At 46.6% G+C, this 23,777-nt stretch overlaps 1 protein-coding gene across 5 annotated transcripts in view; it reads left to right on the top strand.

Moving 5' to 3' along the window:
* TTC28 (tetratricopeptide repeat domain 28) overlaps positions 1-23,777 on the top strand; it is a 202,181-nt gene that overhangs the window by 170,858 nt on the left and 7,546 nt on the right. For all 5 annotated transcript variants that reach the window (XM_075041105.1, XM_075041106.1, XM_075041107.1 and 2 more), the window contains 7 exons: positions 3,134-3,274; positions 11,386-11,530; positions 16,031-16,210; positions 17,311-18,031; positions 19,771-19,895; positions 20,977-21,208; positions 21,642-21,718. In XM_075041105.1, the coding sequence (XP_074897206.1) occupies positions 3,134-3,274; positions 11,386-11,530; positions 16,031-16,210; positions 17,311-18,031; positions 19,771-19,895; positions 20,977-21,208; positions 21,642-21,718 (1,621 nt within the window). The remainder of the gene's footprint in view (positions 1-3,133; positions 3,275-11,385; positions 11,531-16,030; positions 16,211-17,310; positions 18,032-19,770; positions 19,896-20,976; positions 21,209-21,641; positions 21,719-23,777) is intronic.

The following is a 23,777-nucleotide window of genomic DNA, read 5'->3' on the forward strand; positions in this document are numbered from 1 at the left end:
TTCAGCAGGTAGCCTAGCAGGTTTAGCTTAAGTGTACAAATTCCAAGGTTTGTGATGCACCATATAATATGCAAATTATTTATTAGATTAAAGGGAGGGGGTGTTAAAAATGCACATACAATAGTTGTGTTTGCCTTCAGCTTTTAGAAAGAAGAGAAAATGCTAACAGCAATTTGACAGAAAATCTACACTGAGATGATAATTTAGATGTTAATGTCAGGAGATGGAAAATTTAGAAATTTTGGGCTCTATTTCTCTCTGTATTGCTGCTGTCGTAGTGGCATTGATAGAGTAATTTTTTTTTCTCTGTGGTTTCCCTGTTTGTATAACAGGAGCAGCAACACAGCTCCCTTTTTTATGTTGTGCTTTGCCAGTGAAGGAAGCATACAGAGCTTGGAGTTGTTATTGTGGAAATCTGAAAAGGACGCACTAGCACATGTTCTTAGGCAAATCAAGGGCTAAGTTGCTGTTTTCTGCAGACCTCAGCTTTTCTGTGTTGTGCTACAGCTTCAAAAGTCCATACCTGCAGTGAATGGGAATTTGGGTCTGGCTGAGATGGAGTTAATACTCCCCACAGCAGCCCTCATAGCACTGTGCCCTGCATCAGTAGCTAGAAAGGTGTTGATAGCACACCAGTGTTTTGGCTACTGCTGAGCAGTGCTGGCACAGCATCAAGGCTGTCTCCCCAACATTTTTGCCCTCCCCTCAATGGCAGGCTGGGGCAGGGCAAGATCTTGGGAGGGGACACAATCAGGACAGCTGACCTGAACTAACCAAACAGATATTCCATACCATATGACGTCAGCTCAGATATAAAAGCTAAGTAAAGGGAGACAGAGGGGGGGCATTTTGTCTTCCGGAGCAACCACTACACGTACTGAAGCCCTGCTTCCCGAGAAGTGGCTAGACATCGCCTGCTGATGGGAAGTAGAGAATAACATCATCTGTTTTTTTTGGACTGGGAGCGTAAGGGTGAGCTATTTGTAGCTCGATGGGCCCATGAGACATCAGGACATCTAGGGAGAGATGCAACATATAGGTGGGCTCGTGATCGAGGGGTGGACCTGACCATGGAGGCCATCACACAGGTCACTCATGAATGTGAAACATGTGCTGCAATCAAACGAGCGACCAGAGTAAAGTCTCCCTGGAACAGAGGGCGGTGGCTGGGCTTTCGATATGGCGAGGCCTGGCAAATTGACTACATTGGACCACTGCCACGAACATGCCAAGGCAAGCGCTACATACTCACCATGGTGGAAGCAACTACTGGTTGGCTAGAAACATATCCTGTAAACCATGCCACTGCCCGAAACACCATCTTAGGCCTCGAAAGGCAAATTTTATGGCGACACGGTACCCCAGAAAGGATTGAATCAGACAATGGGACTCATTTCCGAAATAACCTCATAAGCTCCTGGGCAAAGAAACATGGCATTGAGTGGGTGTACCACATACCCTATCACCCGCAAGCATCTGGAAAAATTGAGAGATATAATGGACTGTTGAAGACTATGTTGAGAGCGCTAGGCAATGGGACATGGAAACATTGGGATACAAATTTAGCAGAAGCCACTTGGCTAGTTAACACCAGAGGATCTGCTAACCGTCCTGGTCCTGCCCAAACAAAACCCCTACATACTGTGGGAGGAGATAAGGTCCCCGTAGTGCACATGGGGAAGTGGCTGGGGAAGGCAGTGTGGATTGCACCTCCCACGGGAAAAGGCAAACCCATTCGTGGGATTGTCTTTGCTCAGGGACCTGGGTGTACTTGGTGGGTAATGCGGAAGGATGGGGAGACCCAGTGTGTGCCTCAAGGACATTTAACCTTGGGGGAAAAATAATCTGTGATGTGAGTTGTATGTTGTAGGAAGTAATGTAGCAGGAATGACCTGAACTGCAGAGGAGTGAACTTCGCAAGGAACCAGACAAGTGCATCGGTGACCCAAACCAAGCGGGTGTTGGTGCCCAGCATTCGAACATACTGCTTTTCCTGTCCTGACCACTCATCTTGATGGATGGGGCCTAAGTCATAACCTGAGTGTGAACATCTGGAGGAGTGGAAGAAGCCCATGGAATATCTATCTTTTAAAGGACAAGGGATAGTAATTAATAAGAATGTATAAATCTGTACATTGGGTATAAAAGTGGTTTCAGTACGTAGTTTCAGCTGTAAGTGTTGGTAAGAAAGGATTTCAGTAATGAGAATTAAATACAATAATATGGTTAGAAGATATCTGTATTAAATTATGTGGGACCTGAGCAGGACGCAAATGGTATGGAATAAGGGGTGGAGATTGTATTGGGTCTGGCTGAGATGGAGTTAATACTCCCCACAGCAGCCCTCATAGCACTGTGCCCTGCATCAGTAGCTAGAAAGGTGTTGATAGCACACCAGTGTTTTGGCTACTGCTGAGCAGTGCTGGCACAGCATCAAGGCTGTCTCCCCAACATTTTTGCCCTCCCCTCAATGGCAGGCTGGGGCAGGGCAAGATCTTGGGAGGGGACACAATCAGGACAGCTGACCTGAACTAACCAAACAGATATTCCATACCATATGACGTCAGCTCAGATATAAAAGCTAAGTAAAGGGAGACAGAGGGGGGGCATTTTGTCTTCCGGAGCAACCACTACGCGTACTGAAGCCCTGCTTCCCGAGAAGTGGCTAGACATCGCCTGCTGATGGGAAGTAGAGAATAACATCATCTGTTTTTTTTTCTTTGCTTTCGCACGCGCGACCTTTGCTATCACTGTATTAAACTGTCCTTATCTTGACCCACGAGCCTTCTGTTATATTTTTCTTCCCCCCCAGCTGAGGAGGGGGAGTGATAGAGCGGCTTTGGTGGGCACCTGGCATCCAACCAGGGTCAACCCACCACAGTCCTGTATTTCCATCAGTGTGTGCCACTCTTTAAACCTTGAAGGATGCCCAGGAGAAGAGGAGGGAATGGGGTTGTTACTCTCTTGTATGCCTAACAGCAGGAGGTGATGCAATCCAGGGAACATTTGACTTCAGCATTTGGTTGAGGTTGTGTCTGAAAAACATTTTCTCTCAAACTGGCTGAGCATTTGTCACAAAGCTGTTGCTCTGTCTTGCATGAGTGACTCCTTCACCCTGCTGTTCCCCCTGCAGAGCCTGTGCCAGTAGTGAGACTGAGAGTGAAGCTGGGGATATCATGGACCAACAGTTTGAGGAAATGAATAACAAGCTGAACTCAATGACGGATCCAACTGGCTTCCTGAGGATGGTCAGCAGGAACAACCTCTTGAACAGGTGAGAATACAGCACTGCACTGTGGGGATCAGCAAGCAGAATGAGATGTCTAAATTAGAAGTTTAGGGTGCAGCTGATGCTATTGCTCATGGTCTCCCTATTGCCCCGAGTTGTGGGGACACAGAGCAGCAAACTGATCCTGTCCTTTACAGTTGCAGTAACAGTCCATTCTTCACAGCATGGATGTATGGGGAATATGAGGCACCTTTCTTAGGAATAAAGTCCGTAAGTTAGTACTGTGCAGCACTCTCCCCTTCTGAGTGGAAGGACTCATAGGCATTTCCCTTCTGTCCTTTTCTTTTATGTTCATGCGGTGCAGTGAAAATTTCTCCCTCCATCAGGAGAGCTCTGCATCTTGCTCCTGATGGGATTGAGAATCCATTACTGCCTAGTGTGTTGCATGTGCATCCAGCCCAGGAGCTTCAGGTGCCTGGTGGCTTCCACAGATAAGTGGCCTATTGGGGGTTGGTTTTGTTCTACAGACTCAAGTGTTGGATGCAAGGGACAAAGAAGCCCTGCCAGGTCCTGGAAGGGCATGGAGTCCTATTGCTTCCTTCTCTAGAAATAGAAATTTTCAGCAGGAAGGAGGCAGGACAGGGACTGGAAGCATCATTGTGCCTCGTGGGAGAGAGGACCCCAGGCACAGGCAGACTCCTAGATAGGACTGTGTATTTCACTTAAAAACTCAGTAGCTTGGTTTGGGGGGGGGTGGCATCTTCATTGCATTTCTAGGTGAATTTGATAGCTTAAAGTGATAGCCAGCAAGGACTTGTCAGCAATTGTTAACTGATTACTCTGACCTGAGGGGCAGCCATTTCGAATTTGCTCTTCTGGCCAAGCACTGTTTGTGACTATCTGAAGAATTGCAGGGGAACTCTGTTTTGTCCCTGCTGTCTGTGAGGTGTCGAGCTTGGAGCTGTTTGCTACACACTTATTATGGAAATACTTGTTTTTGTTCATCTTAACTGTTGTACTAATTAGCTGGGAATAAGCTGCATTTCCAGAGTGACAGGACTGTGCGCTAGCTGCACAGTCTCCACTAATTTTCTGCCGCTTACAACTTGCTCAGGTCTCAGTCTTTCACATTACTGTGCTGATTAGGACAAGCATTCGAAACAAAAATTGAAGACAGAATTTTTCCAACGTTACCACTCCCCCAGTGGAGAGGGGCTGCATGGTGCAACCCAGGGTTTCTGGCTAGATCTGTGCTACCGCATGAATTGTGAGCACAGAATACCCCAGGCCTTTCTCAGCTGGAAAAGAAAATGCGATCAGCCTGAAGTGTTGTGAGCCATCACTGGAGCTTGTGAGCTGTAACAGCATCCCCATGAAACTGGGAGCTGCCTGTTGGCACCAACAACTGGCCTGTTTTTCTTTCCAGAATCCACATGCGTATCTGTTCAAGCTGCTGCATTGATGATGAACTATGAGTGCTTGCTAGGTTTGGATCAAACAGACAGATACCCAGAATCACTGAGATGTTTTGCTAGTTCATCAGGCTTAGAAGGACAGGAGAATGCCCCTCTGATTACAGGGGAAAAATATGATCCAATTCTGCTCCAGGGAATGTTAATCCACAGAATCACTGCAGAGGCCAGCCATCCAGCATCTGTGTCTTTCTGCTCCATAGGAGTCAAGTGCATTACCTTGAACCCACATCCAGGAGCTTACCTCAGGTGCCTTGTCAGGTAACTAGTTTGCAGCTTTTAGGAGAATGGGATGGGGCAACGTGGGCACTTAAAAGCACCCTCACAAGGGCATCAGGAGGAGCACTAAAAGCAGCCATGTCTTTGATGTTCCCACCATGAGCACTGAGATGAAGAGAATGAGAAGGCACAGCTGTATGGCCTGCCTGCCTGCCCACCTTTTGTCTGCAGATAGGGGCATACCAGCGGGCTCTAGTGGCAGAGCTAACACTCCACATCTGTTTGCACCTGGCTTGCTGAGCCCTGAATTCAGGGTAGATGCTGTGGTCCTGCCCAAGCCTTTGAATACCTCCTGTACTTAACGTCTGCTCCAGTCCCACAGGTGATCAAACTGGAGGCTACAGAGTCTAGAAGGGCACTGTAGAAAGCATTAGCTGGCCTCTTGCTATACTGTGTGGTTCTTTATAATTAAGCTGTGTAGAGAGTCATGTGGCTCACGGCATGCAGCACACCAAGCTTGGGACAACAAGGAGATATCCTTGCAAGAGCCCTGAAGCTTCAGGAAAGAAGCAGATGAAAATCTGCATGGAAGAGAGCAGATTAAGAAATAAAATGGGAGCAGGCAGCATTTTTGTGCACTGGCCTAGAGCTCTAACAAGGAACTGTGAGCTCTTAGACTTTGGTTAAGCAACAGAATTGAATGGTTAGCTAGAGCACAAGCTGAAGTTGTGATCTTGCAGCTCCAGACTCCAGCTCCCCTCCTCTGTGCAATGGCTTTTCTGCCAGCTAGTGCTGGAGTGAGTTCATGTAGCTGTAGGTCAATGCTGAGTGGACTGTTGCTGCTGTAGTGCTTCAGAGGATGGTAAAATTTTGCCTCACAAGCAGTGATTGAAGGTGTGGCGTCTGTTTGCTTTGGCTTCTGTGCTGTAGGGGACAAAGAGAAGTAAGGCCTGCTTGGAGCTGAGAATAAGAGCTTGTCTTCCCTACTGCCAAGGCAGGCCTTGCATTCCTCATGTGGGGCCTGAATGCATGATCACATCTTGTGCTTGAATATTGGAGATCCTCAAAGGAGTTTGCTTGGCTTGGGGCCAGTGCAAGTTCCCTCACACACAGGAATTGCACATGCTGTTAAGGTCCTATGTTAGAAAATTAGGCCCTGGAGATGCTGGGACTGTTTGGAGCCATCCAGTCTCCATGTCTGGCGACAAGCGGGTGACTGAAAGGAAGCCCTTGGTTTGGGATGGGTGCCCTCTGGCTGCTGTCATCAGGTAGCCTGGTTTTTAAGCAGAGAATAGTATGGTTTTTTTGGCAGTTCTGCTTAGAAAAGCAAAAATGCGGGGGTTTGGCAGTTAACTTAAGAAACTTCTGAGAAGAAATGGACTTTGGAGGAGAAAGAAGCACTGAAGGGATGCTGCAGTGATCTCAGTATTGGGCAATAGCTGTCTAAGCTGTAGATGCCACTGATACAACCCCCAAGACAGTCCCAGTTGCTCACATCTTATGCAGCTTCTGTTTTCTCTGTTCCTTAGGGCTCTTAGACTTTTGTTGGGTTTCCAGATTAAAATCTGATTTCCTCCCTGCTAGTCATCTTCTGCTCCAGCAAGGGACTTGATCACTGCCCTGTACCTGAATATAGCTCCCCCACCTTTTCTTTGGCCTCTCCACCATCATGGTGATGCAGTTTGTCCTCCTTCCATGTACCTGCAGAAAAAATGAGAATCAGCCCTGATGCTGCTCAAAGGGTAAAATATACTTCCTTGAGGTCAATTTTTTGCAATGCAGCATGGTGAGAATCTGTAAAAGGCTAAATGGGAGGTAAGGAGCAATATAACTTGAGATGTGAATTCACTTCTGCCAAGGCCATTGCTATCTCCCAGCTCCCCTTACAATTGCAAAGAGCTTGGGTTTTTTTCAGCAGAGTCAGCATGCTCAGGGTCCCTGGCCAGTCCCACAAGCATAGCTGGAGACTTTCAGAGAAAGTTCAGTGCCCCAGTAAGAGTAAAGTCTCTATGAATCCAGCCAGAGGAATCTAGCAGAAGGTGCTTACAGTTCACATGGAGCCTCAGTAGCAGTGAAAATGTGGCTATCGCCAAGATACTGTTTCATCTCGTTTTGCTCAGGGTTTCATCCTGGTGACCATCATGTGATGTCTGAGCGTAGATCTCCTCTCCTCTTGGTGTGGCACACTGCTTTTGTGTTGATTTTGACCCTGTTGGCTGTGCTTACGTCATTGCACAGTGAGGAGCAGCTGCTCACTAATGGATGGGGAGCCAGGAGCTAGGTGCAGCAGCAGAGCCTGCGGGGCAGAGGCCACACCAGCAGGACCCCATCCAACCATACCCAGTGAAGTGAGCAGGGTAGACCTGGGAATGGCAGCCAGAGCCAGCTGAGAGTTTGGATCATCAGGCAAGTGCCTGGTGATGAGGCAGGTCTGAGGTCAAGCCAGGTGTGCAGGTGTCCCAAGTCAGGATCAAGTCTGGTGGTGGTAACTGGGGTCAGGCACAGCCCTCTAATGGCTGTGCGGGTCCATCGGGAGGGGCAGTCTGAGGGGATGTTAGTGGCAGGTCAGGCTCTGGATCAGCAGGGTTCACGGGCAGGCACAGGCCGGGCTGTGATGGAGCTGGGGACAAGCATACCTCCAGCGTAGCTGAAGCAGAGACCAAAGGCCCAGGCCCCAGCTTAAATGGAGCTCATGGGCAGGGCATGTAGGTGGAGGCCCCAGTTCAGGCTGGTCAGGGTCATTAAAGCCTATTAATACCCTCAGGGACCTGACAGCTTGCCCTGGAGAACCATGCAGCTGACCCCCTCTGGAGCAGAGGGGTGGGGGCGTACCAGGGATACTGGCTGTCCCAAGACAAAGCAAGGTCTTTGGCAGGCAGATAGGAAAGCAGTGGCTGGAGAGTCTCTTATCTGTTTGGTTCTCTACCATACAGGGTGCAGTGCTGTAGCTGCCCGAGTACAGACCACACACACAGAGAGTGCTGGGTGGTCTGTGGGTTTTGTGTAACCACTGGTGGGTTCTGGAGATAATTACGGGTCCTTGAAAGCATCCACAGGGAGCTCATATCTGAATGTTTTCTGGAGCTTCCCACAGCTGGGTATTGTGAGTGTGTCAAGGCCCTGAATGTGGATTCGGGACTGCATCTCTAGGAAGAGTCTTTCTGAGGCAGGGTTGCAGAATGACAGGCCTGATGGATATCCATTGTCCTGAGGCTGTCAGACCACTGCAGCAGTAAGTCTGACTCCCACCCCTCCCACCCGAATGGCTGTGCTTGGTCATGAGTAGTATTTGACTTGTCCAGAGTCCTAATGGGTGCCAAGGCAAGAGCAGCTCTGTGTTGATTCTGGTAGGAACTCCTCCTTCCTGCCCAGCCCAGCCACGTTCATCCTCAGCAAGCAGAGCAGGGCTCTGTGAGGCTGGTGGTAGGCCAAATCAGTCTGAGCTCAAGGCTTGCGTGACAGGGGCTTTCACCCCCTTTCTCTGAGGCTGTGATGGGGTCATTGCTTTGTTCTTGCATCTCCAAGACAAAGGGCGGAAGCAGAGTTAATGCTAATACATGCAGGCAGTCCTGAGTCCCAGTTTGTGCTGTTTCCTCTGCTTGCTGCAGGTCGTGCTGCCTTATACAAAGGGTTATAAAAAAGGAGCACTGCGGAGTCTGTGCAGAGGCTTCCAAATGGGAGATTTTACTGTTCCAGAAATCAGGGGACCCCTCAACATCGCAAGAGCAAGGTAGAAATAATCCGTGCAGCATCCCAGAAGCTAGTACTGGCACTCTGTAGAAGGGGTGTTTGGCCAAAAGATTCAGAAGTCTCTGTCTTGTCACATTGAAATCACCTGGACTCATGCCTGACAAGCCACCTGGAGAGCCATTTGTTTGCACTGGTTTGGGAGGAAAGGGAATGGGCTGGCTAGTGCTCCAGGTCTGCTCTGCCTGCTACAAAAGATCTCTGTCCATCCTCCCCCTATGGATTTTCTCACTCTTCTTTGTGTACACAAACACACAGGCAAGAGATTTGAAAGATTTATGATACTCCCTTGCTTTTGTTCTAATAAAAAGCAATCTGAGTGGTGAAGGAATAAATCTGGAGCTGCTTGGCTGTGAAACCAAGATGAAGGAGGCTCTCCTGATTAAAGTAATCAAGACCCTATTCCTTGCAATAAATTAGTGTGTTAAAATAGCTTAATACAGAAGGTGAGGCTGGCGAGTGCCACCTGCTGGCAAATAACTGCTTGTTGGAAAGGTCAAGGCTGTTGTGCTTGGAGTAAAGCTCTACATGCTCACTGGTTCCTAGATAAGCAGTGGGGTATCCCTACCCTTCTAGACTGCTATATCAGGCAGGATATACTAAAGGGATGTGCTTTGAGCACAGGGTTCAGGGCACTAGAAATGTGTGAGATTGGGAAAGCACAGTTTTTATTTTCTGATCTGCTTTTAAAATCTGTGCTACACAAAGTACGGAAACAGCTGAGCACTGCAAAGTGTGCTTGGCTGACTCAGCTGCTGCAGTGAAGCTAGGCAGAGGGGTCCAGAGGGGAGCAGAGAGTGCTGAGTCCATGCTGATCGTCCAATGAACTTGGTATTGCACAAGTCACCTAGTCAAGTTTTCAGCAGCTGAGTAGCAGCAGCGTACTCGTACTTTCACCAGAATCTCTGCATCGGAGAGCATGGGCAGCTGGACACCAGGCTTCCATTTGCATTCTTAAATTATTCCTGTTGGCCCATAAGATGTAAATTCCTTGTTAGTGGGGAGCATGCGTGTTAGCATTGGGTTTTCTTTAGAGAATAGGTTTTAGACATGATGTGAACTGGATCTGGAGACTGGTTGCAGCAACTGAGGAGAGAAAGAGAGGGGAGAAAGAAATTTTCTGAATCTGTCTGTTGGTATGTGTCAGAAAAGGTCAGGGGTATGTCTCAGGCCTGTGGTTTGTCAGTGGTAGGAGTGCACTTGAGTGCAAGATTTTTGCATTTCTTGTCTTTTCCTGCATGTTGGCTTAATCTGGTAGTTTGAAGAGACACTGTGCCTATATGTGTGTATATGTATCTGCTATAGGCATATATATATATATGTGCATACATATGAATATATATGCCTATAGCAAATACACAGTCAACTATTAATATATCTCATTGATTAATGTATCTGTTGGATGCTGAGTTTTCTTTTGATTTCCTGGATGTGCAAGTACTTTTTGCATTTATTTCTTTTCTGTGTTGATAGCCAAAAATCGATCCAGGCAAGAGGTAAAAATAAGGAACAGAGACAAGGCATTTCTTTAAAGTAAACGTCCTTAAAAAAAGGACATTGCAGACTAGTGTCCTGAAAAAGCATGTGAGTTTGGTCATGAATCAGGAAACTATAGCTGCTTTGCTGTTGTGTAAATTGGCAAAGGCACATAGCATTGGAAGGTGTCTGAGAGGCAAAACAGTGCTGTGCTCCATAGAGACCAAGAATGGAGGGAGGCTTTCTCTGCACTGCAGCATCAGAGTATGATCTGGACTGGGATTCCATGGAACCCTCCATCAAATGCATTTGGCACCTTGAGGACAATGAGGCATGTGTTGCCTCATGGGTGGCCTTTTATGCTTGAAATTGTTGTGTTTATTACTGGACAGCCCCAGTGGTGACTCTGGTTACACTTCAGACCTTGCACTACCATTACTGTTCAATGTCTTATTTCCCTCCCTGCCTTTTCTTTAAGGCCCACCTGTTAAAACTTTCTGGAAAGTTACCCTTTTCACATAAAATGGTTGATCATGGCACCAAGCCAAGGATAACCTTTCTGGGGAGCACAGCTGCTGGATTAGTGAAACCAGAATCGGGCAACATCATTTCCTCAACAGGGTGATAACTTTTTGTAGCCATGCCATCTCAGTCTCCTCAAGAGTGATGGTGTTTGGTGGCTGGTGATGTCAGGAGAGCACGTGCAGAGCTTTCTCTGTGGGGATGTCAGAAATGGGGTCCAGGTCAGCTCTTGTATCTGACACTTCATGGAGCCGTTCAGAGGAGTGGCAGCAAGTGCAGGCATTAACTTCATGTTTTGTTGTTTGCCTGTTGTCATATTTCCTTTTGGTACCATGCTAGATTAGTTGGTGCAAAACCCAAGTGCAAATCTTCCTGTGATTGTAGTCAATTGTTAATGGGTCTCATGTTTGCCCACACACAACAGCTGTACACATGTATGGAGTAAAAACTGTGAACACCACTTCAGGCACTTGAGTTTGTAGAGAAGCTCCACGGCAATGTAATATGCTGTCTGCAACTGATTCACCCTGCCATTAATGTCATTGTTCATTGCGGTGTGAAGTTGAATGGGAGAATAAAGCCCTGCCATGAAGCATCTTGCAGAACAGAGTCCTCTGGGTGGACAGGGACTGGCTCATTGTCAGTGTTAATGAAGTCAGGGCAACCTGTAGTGGACCTCAGATTTCTGCAACCAATCTCTCACTTGCCTTTTGCCCACAGGAGCTGTCAGAGCATGACCAGTCTGTTCAGCAGTACCATGTCTCCTGTTAAGGATGGAACATCATCTCTTCCAAGGAGGCAGACTTCCTTCACCAAACCCCCACTCCGTGCGCTCTACGACTTACTGATAGGACCTATGGAAGGAGTAAGCCTTTGGCGCGGACAAATGCAGAGATTCATTTACCAAAATCCCCTGTCAATGTGGGAAAGCAAGAATAGGGAGCTTGGGGATTGTACCTGAAGCGTGGTGGGTTTCACTTGGTCTTCCCAGACGGTGAGACTGGGTGTGCTAGGAGGTGGAAACAAGGGAAGTTGCTGTTGATACCACTTCTAGTCAGCTGCCAAAGTATAACGCTTTTCATGAACCTAAGCAGGAAATGTATTCTTAATTCACTAATACTAATTGGCAAACTCAGCAGCTCTGTCTAGAGACAAACAGGTCAGGGGATAGAAAAAGCAGTATTGGGAATCCGGCAGCACCACTACCCCACCCTGTGCCTTCCGCTGCCATGCAGTGCAGTGCTGGCAGCCAGCTGCAGCCAGACAAGCTGGGCCTTGCTCTCTCTCCATCCCAGGGATTGATGCTTTTGCAAGGAGATGGACGTGCTCCTGGTAGGTGCCAGCAGCAGCGGGTGGGAGCTGCTGCTGGGGCTGGTCAGGTGCTGGGCAGCCCACTTGGTTCACTGCCGGTGTCCCAGCCCTCAGCCCATTCAGGGCCCTGCTCTGTACATGGCGGTGCTGCACCAGGGTGCACCTGCCAGCGCGGGGGTGGAGGGCATGGGTCCCCACATTGTCCCGTGCTGGTGGATCATGGGGTGAACGCAGAAGCAAAAGGAAGCTGCGTGGCGCAGTGTCCTGCGGCAGCCCTGGCCAGACCATGTGGGAGGCCAGGAGTGGCAGCACAGCCCCTGGTTCCAGTCTCATGGAGCAATGGCAGGATAAATTAAAAAGTCCTGTCTGTGTCACATGGTATCTCTAGCTAGAAGAGGTAAAGTCACTCAGTCAAGAATTAGTCTTTTCTCAATTTGTATCCAGCTGAATGAACAGATCAAAATGTCAGGATTCTGTCACATGAGAGGGAAAACCAGCTCTACCTTGGGTTACTTTAAAGGCTGTTCGGACCTTTAATCTTGTCTACAGAAGTCACCTCTGTTGCGGAGGCATAATCTTTGTGAGCCTGAGCCTTTGTTAGCTCTGTCAGCCTGCCATCCCACAGTTACGCCATGAATCTTGGAGGGCGGGGCTTTCTGCTCTAGAAGTAGCACGTGCATCCTCTTTGCAGGGCGAGGAGGTCAGCCCTGCTTATGGGTTTTCTTTGTCATCTTCTACAACATTCTTGAGAAACCTTCACCTGGGAGTTTAACGCCTGCCTACGCCTAGTGTAAATAGGTAAGACAGGCTGGGAGGAAATCCTTATGGGGAACCTCAGGAGTCTGCTGCTTCTTCCTGGTGAGGACGCACTGTGGTTGGGCACTGTTTGGCAGGTTTGGGTGTCTGAGGCCCAAAGCTGGCTCCAGTAAGGTACTGCAGGGCTTGGCAGGGCTTTCAGAGAGCACAGAATTAGTAGATACAGGGTCCTTACTAGCCACTTTCTAAGAGGATGCAATTCAGGTCTTGTGTGTGGTTTGGCAGTCTCACTGTAACGGAAACTTCCAATTATAGCGACACTAGCTGCAAGAGAGGGACCCATCCAAGCCAGCGGCTGTCAGGCGGCCTAACCCAGCACAGCCATGCTCCCCGCCAGTGATGGACCAGAGACTTTTACACCACCGTGACAAATCACCAGGGTGGCTGGCATCATTGCTTTGAAGTAGAGCACACATTCCTGTGCTTGGCAGTTCATGCTTTTCCCCTTCTCACTGAAGAGATTCTTTTTTTGTTAGAACTCACCCTAAAATTAATTCTTGGAAACATACGAAACGCGAATGATCCTCATAGTTTTATTTCTGTTTCTGTAATGCACATACAGCCATCATGAGAAAAAAAATATTAAACTCTAGGGGTTTTACATACAATTTATTAAAAATTCTGCTAGGCACATGTCACTACAGCTCAGATGCTCTGATTGTGTTGCAGACAGCTAAAGCTCCTGGACCAGTAAGTAAAATGGAAATATGTATTAAAAAACCAAACAAACAACAACAACAAAAAATTCTGGAAGGCAACAACTGCTCTGGTGGGAAGCTGCTGCTTTTCAACTCGGGCTTTGCAGAAAGAGGCACGGCTGAATGGAGGCTGGTAAATTTAGCTGCAGAGCACGTGTGCTTATTCACCCCAGACAGTGAGTGCCAAGGAGGCCCCCGCAGGCACTGCTGGGGTTGTAAACAGCATGTCAGGAGGGAGTGGAGGGGGTTTGCAGGAAGGCTCCCAAGTCTGCTGTGTGTCAGCAGCTGCTCTGCATCTCCGTTTGCAGTCTGTGGGGCAGAGTGATCTCCAGAGCTGTAAGGAGGACAGGAGAAACAGCAAGGGGTCAGCAACTATTTTTAACTCCTTTTAAATGAAAATTTTCTTTCCCTTCAGCAGTTTTGTTCCCACTTCAAATGGCAAGAAGCCTTTAAAAGCACCTCACTGTATCTCTTCAATTTTCTACTGTTTGACATTCTCCCTCATAGCTGACCTGTTTTTTGGTATTTCTGACTTGCTCCAGGCTCCCTTTGGAGGAGACTGCTGGACTGATTTTACTATTTCTTTAGTAATGTTCATTCATCTTTGCTGCTGCCTGAGAACTAAAGCTTGAGACTGACTGCAAATTCCTGTTAGTGTTTAATTGCTAGTGAGAGGGGATCAGTGTATCTCAAATTAATTGTCAGCTGTCAGTGCATCACAGTGCAGTCTGGAAGTCTGCTCCAGACAGACCCTGAGCAAGATGGAGAGGAAGAATTGTGTGTTAGGACCGGGGTGCATTTGTCTGAGTTCTGTATATAAAACTTCACACAAGTAGTAATATTCGCCCTCAAAATGCACAATATCCCTTTCTTTTCTGTTGCGCTGTCTGATTATCCAGCGTGTCCGCACTTCAGGATTTTCTGACATTACTTTTGCACCCCTCTTGTTTCAAAAGTCTGTGTGTTTCCATTAGACTTTCATAGTAGTATTTCACTGTTGGCAGTGAAAGAAAGAAGATTCTTCTCTTCCCTGTTAAATGGGGACTCAACTGAAATAGGCATGCTCTAAAGCAGGGATGTTAAAGGGACTAATGTTTGATAAATAACAGAAGAGAGTTAGAACATGGATGTTATTTCTTCCAAGAAGAATGTACCTAGCCAGCACCTCAGAGGTTTTGGTGGTTATTATTTATGAAATGTAAGCCACGTGTTTGAAAAATATACTTACTTTACTGCTGTTCTGTTGAAGCCCCAGAATTTGCATCAGGAAAGAGATAATGTTTGGAGGCATCAGAAGCTAGTTCAGAAATCCACTTGGAATGGAGTCAGGCAGGTTTGTCTTCATTTGTTGAGCAGCCTGAGTAACTGTTTTTCTCCTGTCAAAACAGATGTTTGCTACATCTGATGGCAATTAAAATGGCTGAAAATGAAAATTCTCAGAAGAACTGAAAACCTAGTATGCAGAACTAGATCCGTGTCTCTGTCCTGCAGTGAACACTGCAAAGTTAGCTTGCCTTTGGTAACATCAAGCAGTCTAGACAGAAACAGAACAACACTAGTTGAACTGGTTATCTCCAAAACTATGTCAAGTTAAGGACTTGGTCTCATCCAAGCTTGTGCTAAAAGTTCCATCTTCAGATGAATGGTTTATTTGCTAGGCCAAGCCGTGGCTGCTGGTCTAGCTTAAAGGCGTAGAATTGCTTAGAAATTTACTGCCACTTTGCGTGAGAGTCCTTTAGACTTTTTTGTGTGTGTGTGTGCTGCAAGTGTTTAAGCTGGAGCAAATTTCAGTGCTTTAAAGTTACAGTTGCCTGGGCTGATAACTAATTATTTTTACAATACAGTAGATAAATACGAGTGAAATTCCCACAGTTACATGGAACCAGGAGCAGTTGCCACTTTTTGTGCCCAGCTGCGTGTTCCTGTTTCATTAATCTCTCTGCCTCACTTCTCCATCCATAATGTACTTTCTGTTTAGACCTATCTGTTTAGACCTATTTGTGACTCTGGGTTGATTACAATGTCAGTTGTCTTGAAGCACAGGTCATAGACACAATCTGTCTGTAGATTGTTTCCTCTTATATAGGAAATTGCTACTTTAAAATTCAGTATCAGAAAGAATATTCTCTTTTAAAGGGTAAGGTGATGATAATATTGACAATACGTAGGTGGTTGGGCTTAACAAAGATTTTATGCTGGAGCGGAAGGAGTTGCTGTACTGTGGTGAGGCTGGGCCCCAGCACGCTTGCTGAGGCCGGCTGTGACTACTGAAATCCATACAGTGTGTCAGCACACTCAAGGCTCCTTCATCTGAATAGGATTGTTTGTGTGCAGGTGAGCAACAGTCCAGCTGTATAGATCTGCCCAATGCCAATGTACATTCACCTGTCACTACATCTGTGTTCACCTGGAGCGTAATTCTGATGCAGATATTTCCAAACCTGACATGGGGTCAGACTAGAGCCTGATGCTTGGAAAGTGCAGGCTGGGGCACTGATGGAGTGAAAGGGCCGAACTGATTCTCCCTCATTTCTTTTCAGGGTTTGATGCATTCCAGTGGGCCTGTTGGTCGCCACCGCCAGCTGATACTGGTTCTGGAGGGAGAACTGTACCTCATTCCTTTTGCTCTCCTGAAGGGCAGTTCCTCCAATGAGTACCTCTATGAGCGCTTCAGCCTCATTGCAGTGCCATCCATCCAGTCGCTGAATCCCAGCTCCAAGGTCTGACATTGCCTTATAAAACCTCTCTCTCATAGAACCTCTCCTGTGGAGTGCAGGTTCCTATACATGCTAGAAAAGCAGCAGCTTTGTCCTGCTACGCCAGACACAAGAATAGAAACCATAAATGTACCACCCTCCCGAAGCACTCCCAGTTCTAATGAGCATGTTGAGCACCACAGCTGTGAAGTAGATTCTAATGTAGTTCCTGCTGCAAAAAATCACAACCCCAGGCATGCCAGGAAGAACAAGAGGAATGGGTCATTTGGATATCCTCATGTAAAGGATATCATGTCCTGGGGTGTGGAACTACGTGGCAGACTGCAGAAATGTAGGTGTTTGTGATCCATACCAAGCTTCCTTGGCAAGCTTACTGTCCTATCACTTTTCTGGTATGTTTACCTACATTTTAGCTTTCTGTGTGGGAAAGGCCACTAATGTCTCATGACACTGAAGCTATAAGGCAAAGCGAATACCACAGGCAAATCCAGCAGAAGTATCTTCGTGCTGATGTTTTCCATCAGCATTTCTAAGGCCCAGGTCTCCAGGGAGAATGCCCCAAGTCACATCTGTTCTTGCTGTGTGTCTTGGCTTGCACTGGGTTAAACACACTCACTGGAACAGCAAAAGGCTCTGAACCTTGTCAGCATTACTGCTGTGGGAATGAGGCTTTTCTGTTCAGTATCAGGCCCCAGTAATCAGTTGCATGCAGCACCATCTTGCTGGCAGTGGTGATACTGATCGTTGAAATACAGGTGTGAGAAACCGGTTAGTGAGTGATTATAGTCTTCCTGTAAGGTGGGAAGCTGGGATCTTCTTTTTGCTTTTAGCTCTGCTACAGCCCTCAAAGGGACCTGGGCTGTCCGTTGCTTTCTGTTCTTACTATCTGTTCACCCAAGATGTGGGGATAGAAGTCATGACTGGACTCAAGTGGAGATGTTCCTTGGAATAATTAAATGGAAGAAACTAAAGAAATGCAAAGTTTTTTTGTAATTATGACAACCAGATTTCTGTTTAGAGCCAAAGAGACAGGATATTTTATTACCAGCACCATAACAAACAGATCTTTGAACCCCATTTTCTGTTTCTCTTTTTCTCTGTAGTCCCATGTGAGGAAGAATACTCCTGCTTACTCCAGTTCTACCTCAATGGCAGCTGTCATAGGAAATCCCAAGCTCCCTTCAGCAGTTATGGACAGGTGGCTATGGGGACCTATGCCCTCTGCAGAAGAGGAAGCATATATGGTATCTGAGTTACTTGGTTGCCAGCCCTTAGTTAGCAGTGCAGCAACAAAAGAGAGGGTCATGAGTGCCCTCACTCAGGCAGAATGTGTCCATTTTGCAACCCATGTCTCCTGGAAACTGGCTGCTTTGGTCCTGACACCCAACACTGACAGCAATCCAGCCAGCAGCAAGAGTTCTTTTGGGAACCCCTACACAATCCCAGAATCCCTTCGGATGCAGGATGATGCCAGTGATGTGGAGAGCATCTCAGACTGCCCTCCTCTTCAGGAGTTTCTGCTTACAGCAGCTGATGTCCTGGATCTACGGCTTCCTGTCAAATTAGTGGTTCTTGGCTCTTACCAAGAATCCAACAGCAAAGTCACTGCTGATGGAGTCATTGGCTTGACAAGAGCATTCCTGGCTGCTGGGGCTCAGTGTGTCCTAGTGTCACTCTGGCCTGTTCCTGTGGCTGCTTCCAAAATGTTTGTGCATGCCTTCTATTCCTCCCTCTTAAATGGGATGAAAGCCAGTGCAGCCCTTGGAGAAGCGATGAAAACTGTACAGAGCAGCAAGCAGTTCTCCCATCCATCCAACTGGGCAGGTAGGAAGAATCTGCTTTTTGACAAACAAGATGGGATTTCTACAAAGCACTCCTATGCCAAATTGAGTTAAGCAAGGAGCAGTGCTAGCAGGTAGTTAGGAGTAGCATGTGCCCTGTGGTCTTGCGGGATTCAGCCCCTGTGTTTCAGACCCTGATTCAGCTAGGTGTGACTGAATGTCAGTGTCATGGAAAACATCAGTATTTCACTGTGTATAGTAAGTGGGTTATGAATTTGATAGAATATAAAGCAATTGTGAGGTGAAGTGTGTTTCATCACAGTGGTTTCATGACTGGAAAGAAAAAAGGTGCAGTACAATAACTCGTTCCCTATGTTCGAAGTCTGTAGGGTGACATTTCTTGTGTACTTGAGATGGAGCTAGCTGGAGCAAATTGACAGAACCTTCTCACTGAGAATTTAGTGAAACTCTAATAAGGAGGCAAGAGTAGTACTTCTGCAGCAGCAACCAGTAGCTATGATTTCTGTGATGTAAGCCTTGTAGTGCTTACTCCTTTGGTCCTCTTAGGAGAAAGGTTTCCCTTGCTTCCACTGGAAATTTCTCAGCAGTGTAAGCCCTGTGGTGGAGTGCTGGTGCTTGCTCCCTTTCAGTTAGATAAGTGAGTTGAGATTCAGAAAGACAGTGTCTTGGAGTTCAACAGTGTTGTTACAGGGATATGTACAAATAACATGCTTTTTTTTTTCCCCTGCACAAGTCCTGGTTTTTGAAAGCTGCAGGCATTCCCCAAATGGATTTTTTTGCACAGGCACCAGTACCGTGTTTTTTAGATCAGGTAACTCTTGTGAGTATGGCTCTGATGTAAACTGTATGTAGCTGGAGGAGCAGGAAACCCACTAGAGCTTGTTAAAATGAGCACTTGGAGTTAGTCTTACTGATCACGTTTCAGGCACATCGAGTCCAACGTTAGGACATGATTCAGGCAATACCAGATGGGAGCTGAGTTTAGGTTACAGTCCACAGTTCAGTTTATATTTTATTTCCCTTCCAAGATTTTTCTGTCTCAAAAGGAAAGAGCATTTAAAAAAAAAAAAAAAGTGACCGCTTCCTAGGCAAAACAAAATGATTGTGGACATGGGTGCTTGGCATCACCACCAGTTAGAGGCTTCCAGCTACTCAGACTTAGTACTGCCCCTTCCATGGTATGTAAGCAAGTTCATAACACACAATCCCTGACTTTCACCTTTGACTCTTGATGGTGAGTCTTGGCTAGAGCACCAGAGTGAGGATGGGTGGCTGCATACCTCGCTGCAATGGATGAGAAGGGGCAGACAGAGCTCCTTGTGCTGACATTTGGAGAATCTATCATTTAGATGGTACATAAGCCAAGACAGGTTTCTGACTGAGACAGGGAAAGCTCTCAGTTTTCCAAGTTCTGTTTCTGCAAGCACTGTTTAGCATCTATTGATTTCCACTGCTGTGAAGGAGGCATGGAGCATGCTAGGACAAGTTTAGCTGCAATACAGTGTTTTTCCGCTTGCTTGAACAGGAAAACACTGTTGTGTTAATAGAGGAGGACAGTAAGAAGCATCTAGAAGCTCTCTGGAGGTTCAGTCTGTGTGACTGGGCAGGGAGTGGGCAGCTGCTCTAGGGAAAGAATATCATGATGCAGGGTGCAGTAAACCATCATTCCATTAGTCTGAGAGGGCAGAGGATATCTGCTTCTGTTTTGAACATTTTCTATAATAAAAGGAGAGTAAGTGTCTCTTATTCTGAATCCTGCAGGCTTTGTGCTTATTGGGAGTGATATGAAGCTGAACAGCCCTTCTTCGCTAGTAGGACAGGCCCTGACTGAGATTCTGCAGCACCCTGAAAGGGCACGAGATGCTCTGCGTGTCCTGCTACATCTGGTAAGAGAAAGGAAACACTACCGTACCCAGCAGGCACAGCGAGGGGCATTGCAGCCCATGTAGTTGTGAGATAGTTACCTGTGTGTATGCATCTGTAAATGATGAATGGGAAGAGAAACAGCCTGATGTGTAGCCAGTCCTGCTTGAATATATACCTTCAACGCTTCTCCCTTACCATAAGGTAGTCTCTTGTGAAAACTCTGTGTCAGTGTGAAAAGACTGAGACACCTGACAAAGTGTCCAGAGCAAAAAGAGGCAAAGTACGCGACATCTTACATTGTACTGTGACAAAATCCTCCCCAGACCCATCTGGTTTGTATTAGCTGTTGGATGGGGTCTCTGCTTTAAAAATGAGATAATCATTGGGGTTAATTGTTTCTACAAGAAAATGGCTATAAGCATTGCAGTCATGGAGATGCAGAGCACAGTGACTGCTATCTCTTTGCATACTTGGAAGATAGGAGGCACTTTTGTCCCCATATGTGCCAGCAGCCTGTTGTGGGGAGCAGCAGGACTGAAGCCAAACTGCCAGCTGGCTAGAATAATCTCTCATGACTTCTAATACTTGTCTTTCCAATGTGTCTTCTGTGGTTCCACAGGAATGTGGAATATCCATAGGATGATGGAAACCTGTGAATATTGCTAGTCATCCCAATTGCTGGGTTTTGTGGACGCACGTCTCTCTTTACTGTTTACCATATGGCTGCAGACTCTTGCCTGGTAATAAGCAGTGTACGCAAGAGACTGGAACCTGAACATGAGTCATCTTTTGGGGAGAAATGCAGTTGCCAGGCTTAAAGGAAACTATCACAATCAAACTGGTACTTAGTTTCTTGTGGCATTACTTTCCCCAGCATCCCAGAGAATATTGACACTCATCATAGTGATTTTACAGCTGTGAGTGCTGAGTTACTAGAGCCTCTGTTTTCAAGGGCACTAACATTCTTCCGTGTAAGACTGGCCAAGTTCAACACTGGGTTTGCTGTCTCTTGACCTGCTGTTCCTGCCTTTTCGCTGTGTTAAAAGAAGCAGTTAGTAAAAATCTCTTATAAAATAAGCTAATGCTGTATTTTCCCCAAAGGTGGAGAAATCGTTGCAGCGAATCCAGAATGGGCAACACAACTCCATGTATACCTCCCAACAAAGTGTGGAGAATAAAGTTGGTGGCATTCCAGGCTGGCAGGCACTACTCACTGCGGTAGGATTTCGCTTGGACCCTCCAGCCAGTGGCCTCCCAGCAGCCGTGTTCTTCCCAACCTCTGACCCTGGTGACCGGCTACAGCAGTGCAGCACCACCATACAGTCCCTCCTAGGTAAGAAGCAGGCCAGCTATGGGCTCTGTCCAAACAGACATCAACCTTTCCCTGCCTTTCTTTTATGCAAGCCTGTAAAACAGTGATGTTTTACATCAGTGAAATAAAAGTATTTAACAGGGTAGAAGTTCTAGAAGTAAATGTTTACTGAAAATTTTGTCATAGATGGGAATCATTTACTACTAGGTCCAGTATCTGAGAAGCATGATTTGACTATTCCTTTCTCCCAGCTCTTAGTCAGAAAATGCATAATCAGATGCAAAGTGGGAAAACCTTTTGCTTTCTGGAAATTGCTGCTGTGTCCAGAACTGTTCAGTGATGTGGAGGAGAGGTTTTAGGAATTGTCCAAGTTGGTGTTCTGTTCAGATTGTTGCATTTCTAGCAGTCAAGAAACAGTTACTGAACAATCCCTGTTTCTGCTGATGTTTTTCAGGTTTGCCTAACCCTGCACTTCAGGCACTTTGTAAACTTATCACAGCTTCAGAAACAGGAGAACAGCTTATCAACAGGGTGAGTTGGGAGGTTTTCCTCCAGTACCAGTTTCCAAAAGGTTCTTCCCCGGTCAGTAAATGCAGAAATGCACAGAATGGTTTATGCCCTGGTTTATCAGCCCAGAGCTTGCTAGGAGACTTGTGCTTTGAAATTCCAAACTTGCCTGTTTGTGTGAATGAAAGTGTGTCCAGAAGAGAAGAATGCAGGTATGTTGCTGGGCTGCATGGCCTTGGGTCTCTCTGTTCAGTGACATAAGTGAAAACATGATACCTACTGCAGTGAAGGGGAAGGAAAATATGGGAAATGAGTGGCAAAACCACTAATCGCTATTTGGCCATCCTGTCTAGGGCCTGTGTTGGCTGGTCTTTGTCCACTGTAATTACAAAAGTCTCAAGGTATAGCTGACTTTGGACAATGCAAGATCTGTCAGAAGACTTACCGAGCCTGTGCTTCTCGTGGTGTGCATGCTCATAGCTCTGCTGAAAGGATTCACAGTCTTTAAGAGAAAGGCAGTGCCACCTGTGGCTAAGGGACTCCTCCTCCCTGCTCCCCCGATCTCCTTCATGTTCCTCTGCCTCCCCAGTCTTTCTAGCATGCCTAGCCTAACCTAACCTTTCTCTGTGCCACCAGCCTGGCTGGCTTTCCATTACACGTTTGTTACTGTCTTGATTGCTCCTCTGAGGTTAATCTTGATCATTTGCCTGCTTTAGTAAATTAACACACTGCACATAGTGAATGGGCGTATAGCTCACTTTCTTTTTCCCTATCCCCATGCAAAAGTGTTCTAGGGAAGTACCATGGTGGGTAGCTGGGGTTATCTCTGTGTAGCTTCAGAGGACTCCCCTTCATTCTGTCATGTTGAGTCTCTCTGCACAAAATGCAAAATAAGAGCCCCAGCTTTCTGTTACCCACTAGGAAGTCTGCTTTGTCAATCCATTAGACTGAGTCTGCTTCAAGGAAAGGGTTTCTTGTTATGATCTACAGTAGTGCATGAGGTATTTCTAATGGCTTGTCCTTTATGGCATTTTGCTTTCTTGCCTTGGCTCTTTTATCAGAGCCTGAGACTTGTGTGGCTGAATAGCGGGATTATTTTTCCCTCATTGCCGCCAGAGGGAGGCCTGGAGTCGAAGGGATGTGATGAGTAGAAGACACTATTTCCATAGATCGGAATGTGTTACAGTGTCCATAAGATTACTTCACGATTGTCTTCTTGCCTCAGATAATTAAATCACCCAAGGAAAAACATTCAGGTGGCTATACACAACTAACAAAAGATGCACTTGCCATTTCCTCAGCTGCCCCATGCAATAAATATTGGCAGAGGTATTGCATTGTTTTTGCAAATGTTCTTCTATAGCCCAAACCCTGGGCAGAATTTCCTTTTGCACAAGAGTCTATCCAGTTACAAGTTAGGGTTTTTCAATGTAGCTCTCCCTTCGTCTGCGGTTACTTGCTTTTTTCCCCTCCTTCCTCTCAGCAGTTCAGTTGGTGACCAGCTAAGGCTCTGCCTGTCCCAAAGGAGAGAAGACTTTGTTCAAAACTGAAGTGTAATGGCAGTTATTGCTTACTGTCTTTCCTGTATGGGTGATAGGTGTCATAAGGGAGCAGGTGCTCTTGGCATTAGTGAAGCAGCAAGGCAGGGAGCCTGATCTTTTGCTCTGGATAGAAAATGCTTATTTTTAGTGCAAAACAGAAGGCAGGAACCACAAAAGAGAGAGCTTCAGTACTAGCACATGTGCAAGAAAAGTTAGGGATTGCTGACTGCATTAAGTGCCAATAATGTATCCCAGAGAAAACAAGAGAAGGGCTTGTTTTATGTTCAGCCTTCTGCCAGAATGTGGGTTGGCCTGAGTATCTGCCTGCTCAGTGTCTGAGTTGATTGTAATGAGCTGGGCACTCCCAGATTCCAGCTGCCTGTTCCCACGCTGTTGGACTCTTGATTCACAGCTCAAGCCATTTCTGTTGCTTCCTTCTTTCTCTGGATGGAGCATCTTGCAGTCAGGATGCTGGTTTGCATGTGGATGTGTCACTGCAGGGTTCCCGATCACAGGCATTTTATAGCACAGAATAACCTGTG

This window comes from Buteo buteo, chromosome 11 (assembly GCF_964188355.1).
Source record: "Buteo buteo chromosome 11, bButBut1.hap1.1, whole genome shotgun sequence".
Classification (NCBI taxonomy): Eukaryota; Metazoa; Chordata; class Aves; order Accipitriformes; family Accipitridae; genus Buteo; species Buteo buteo.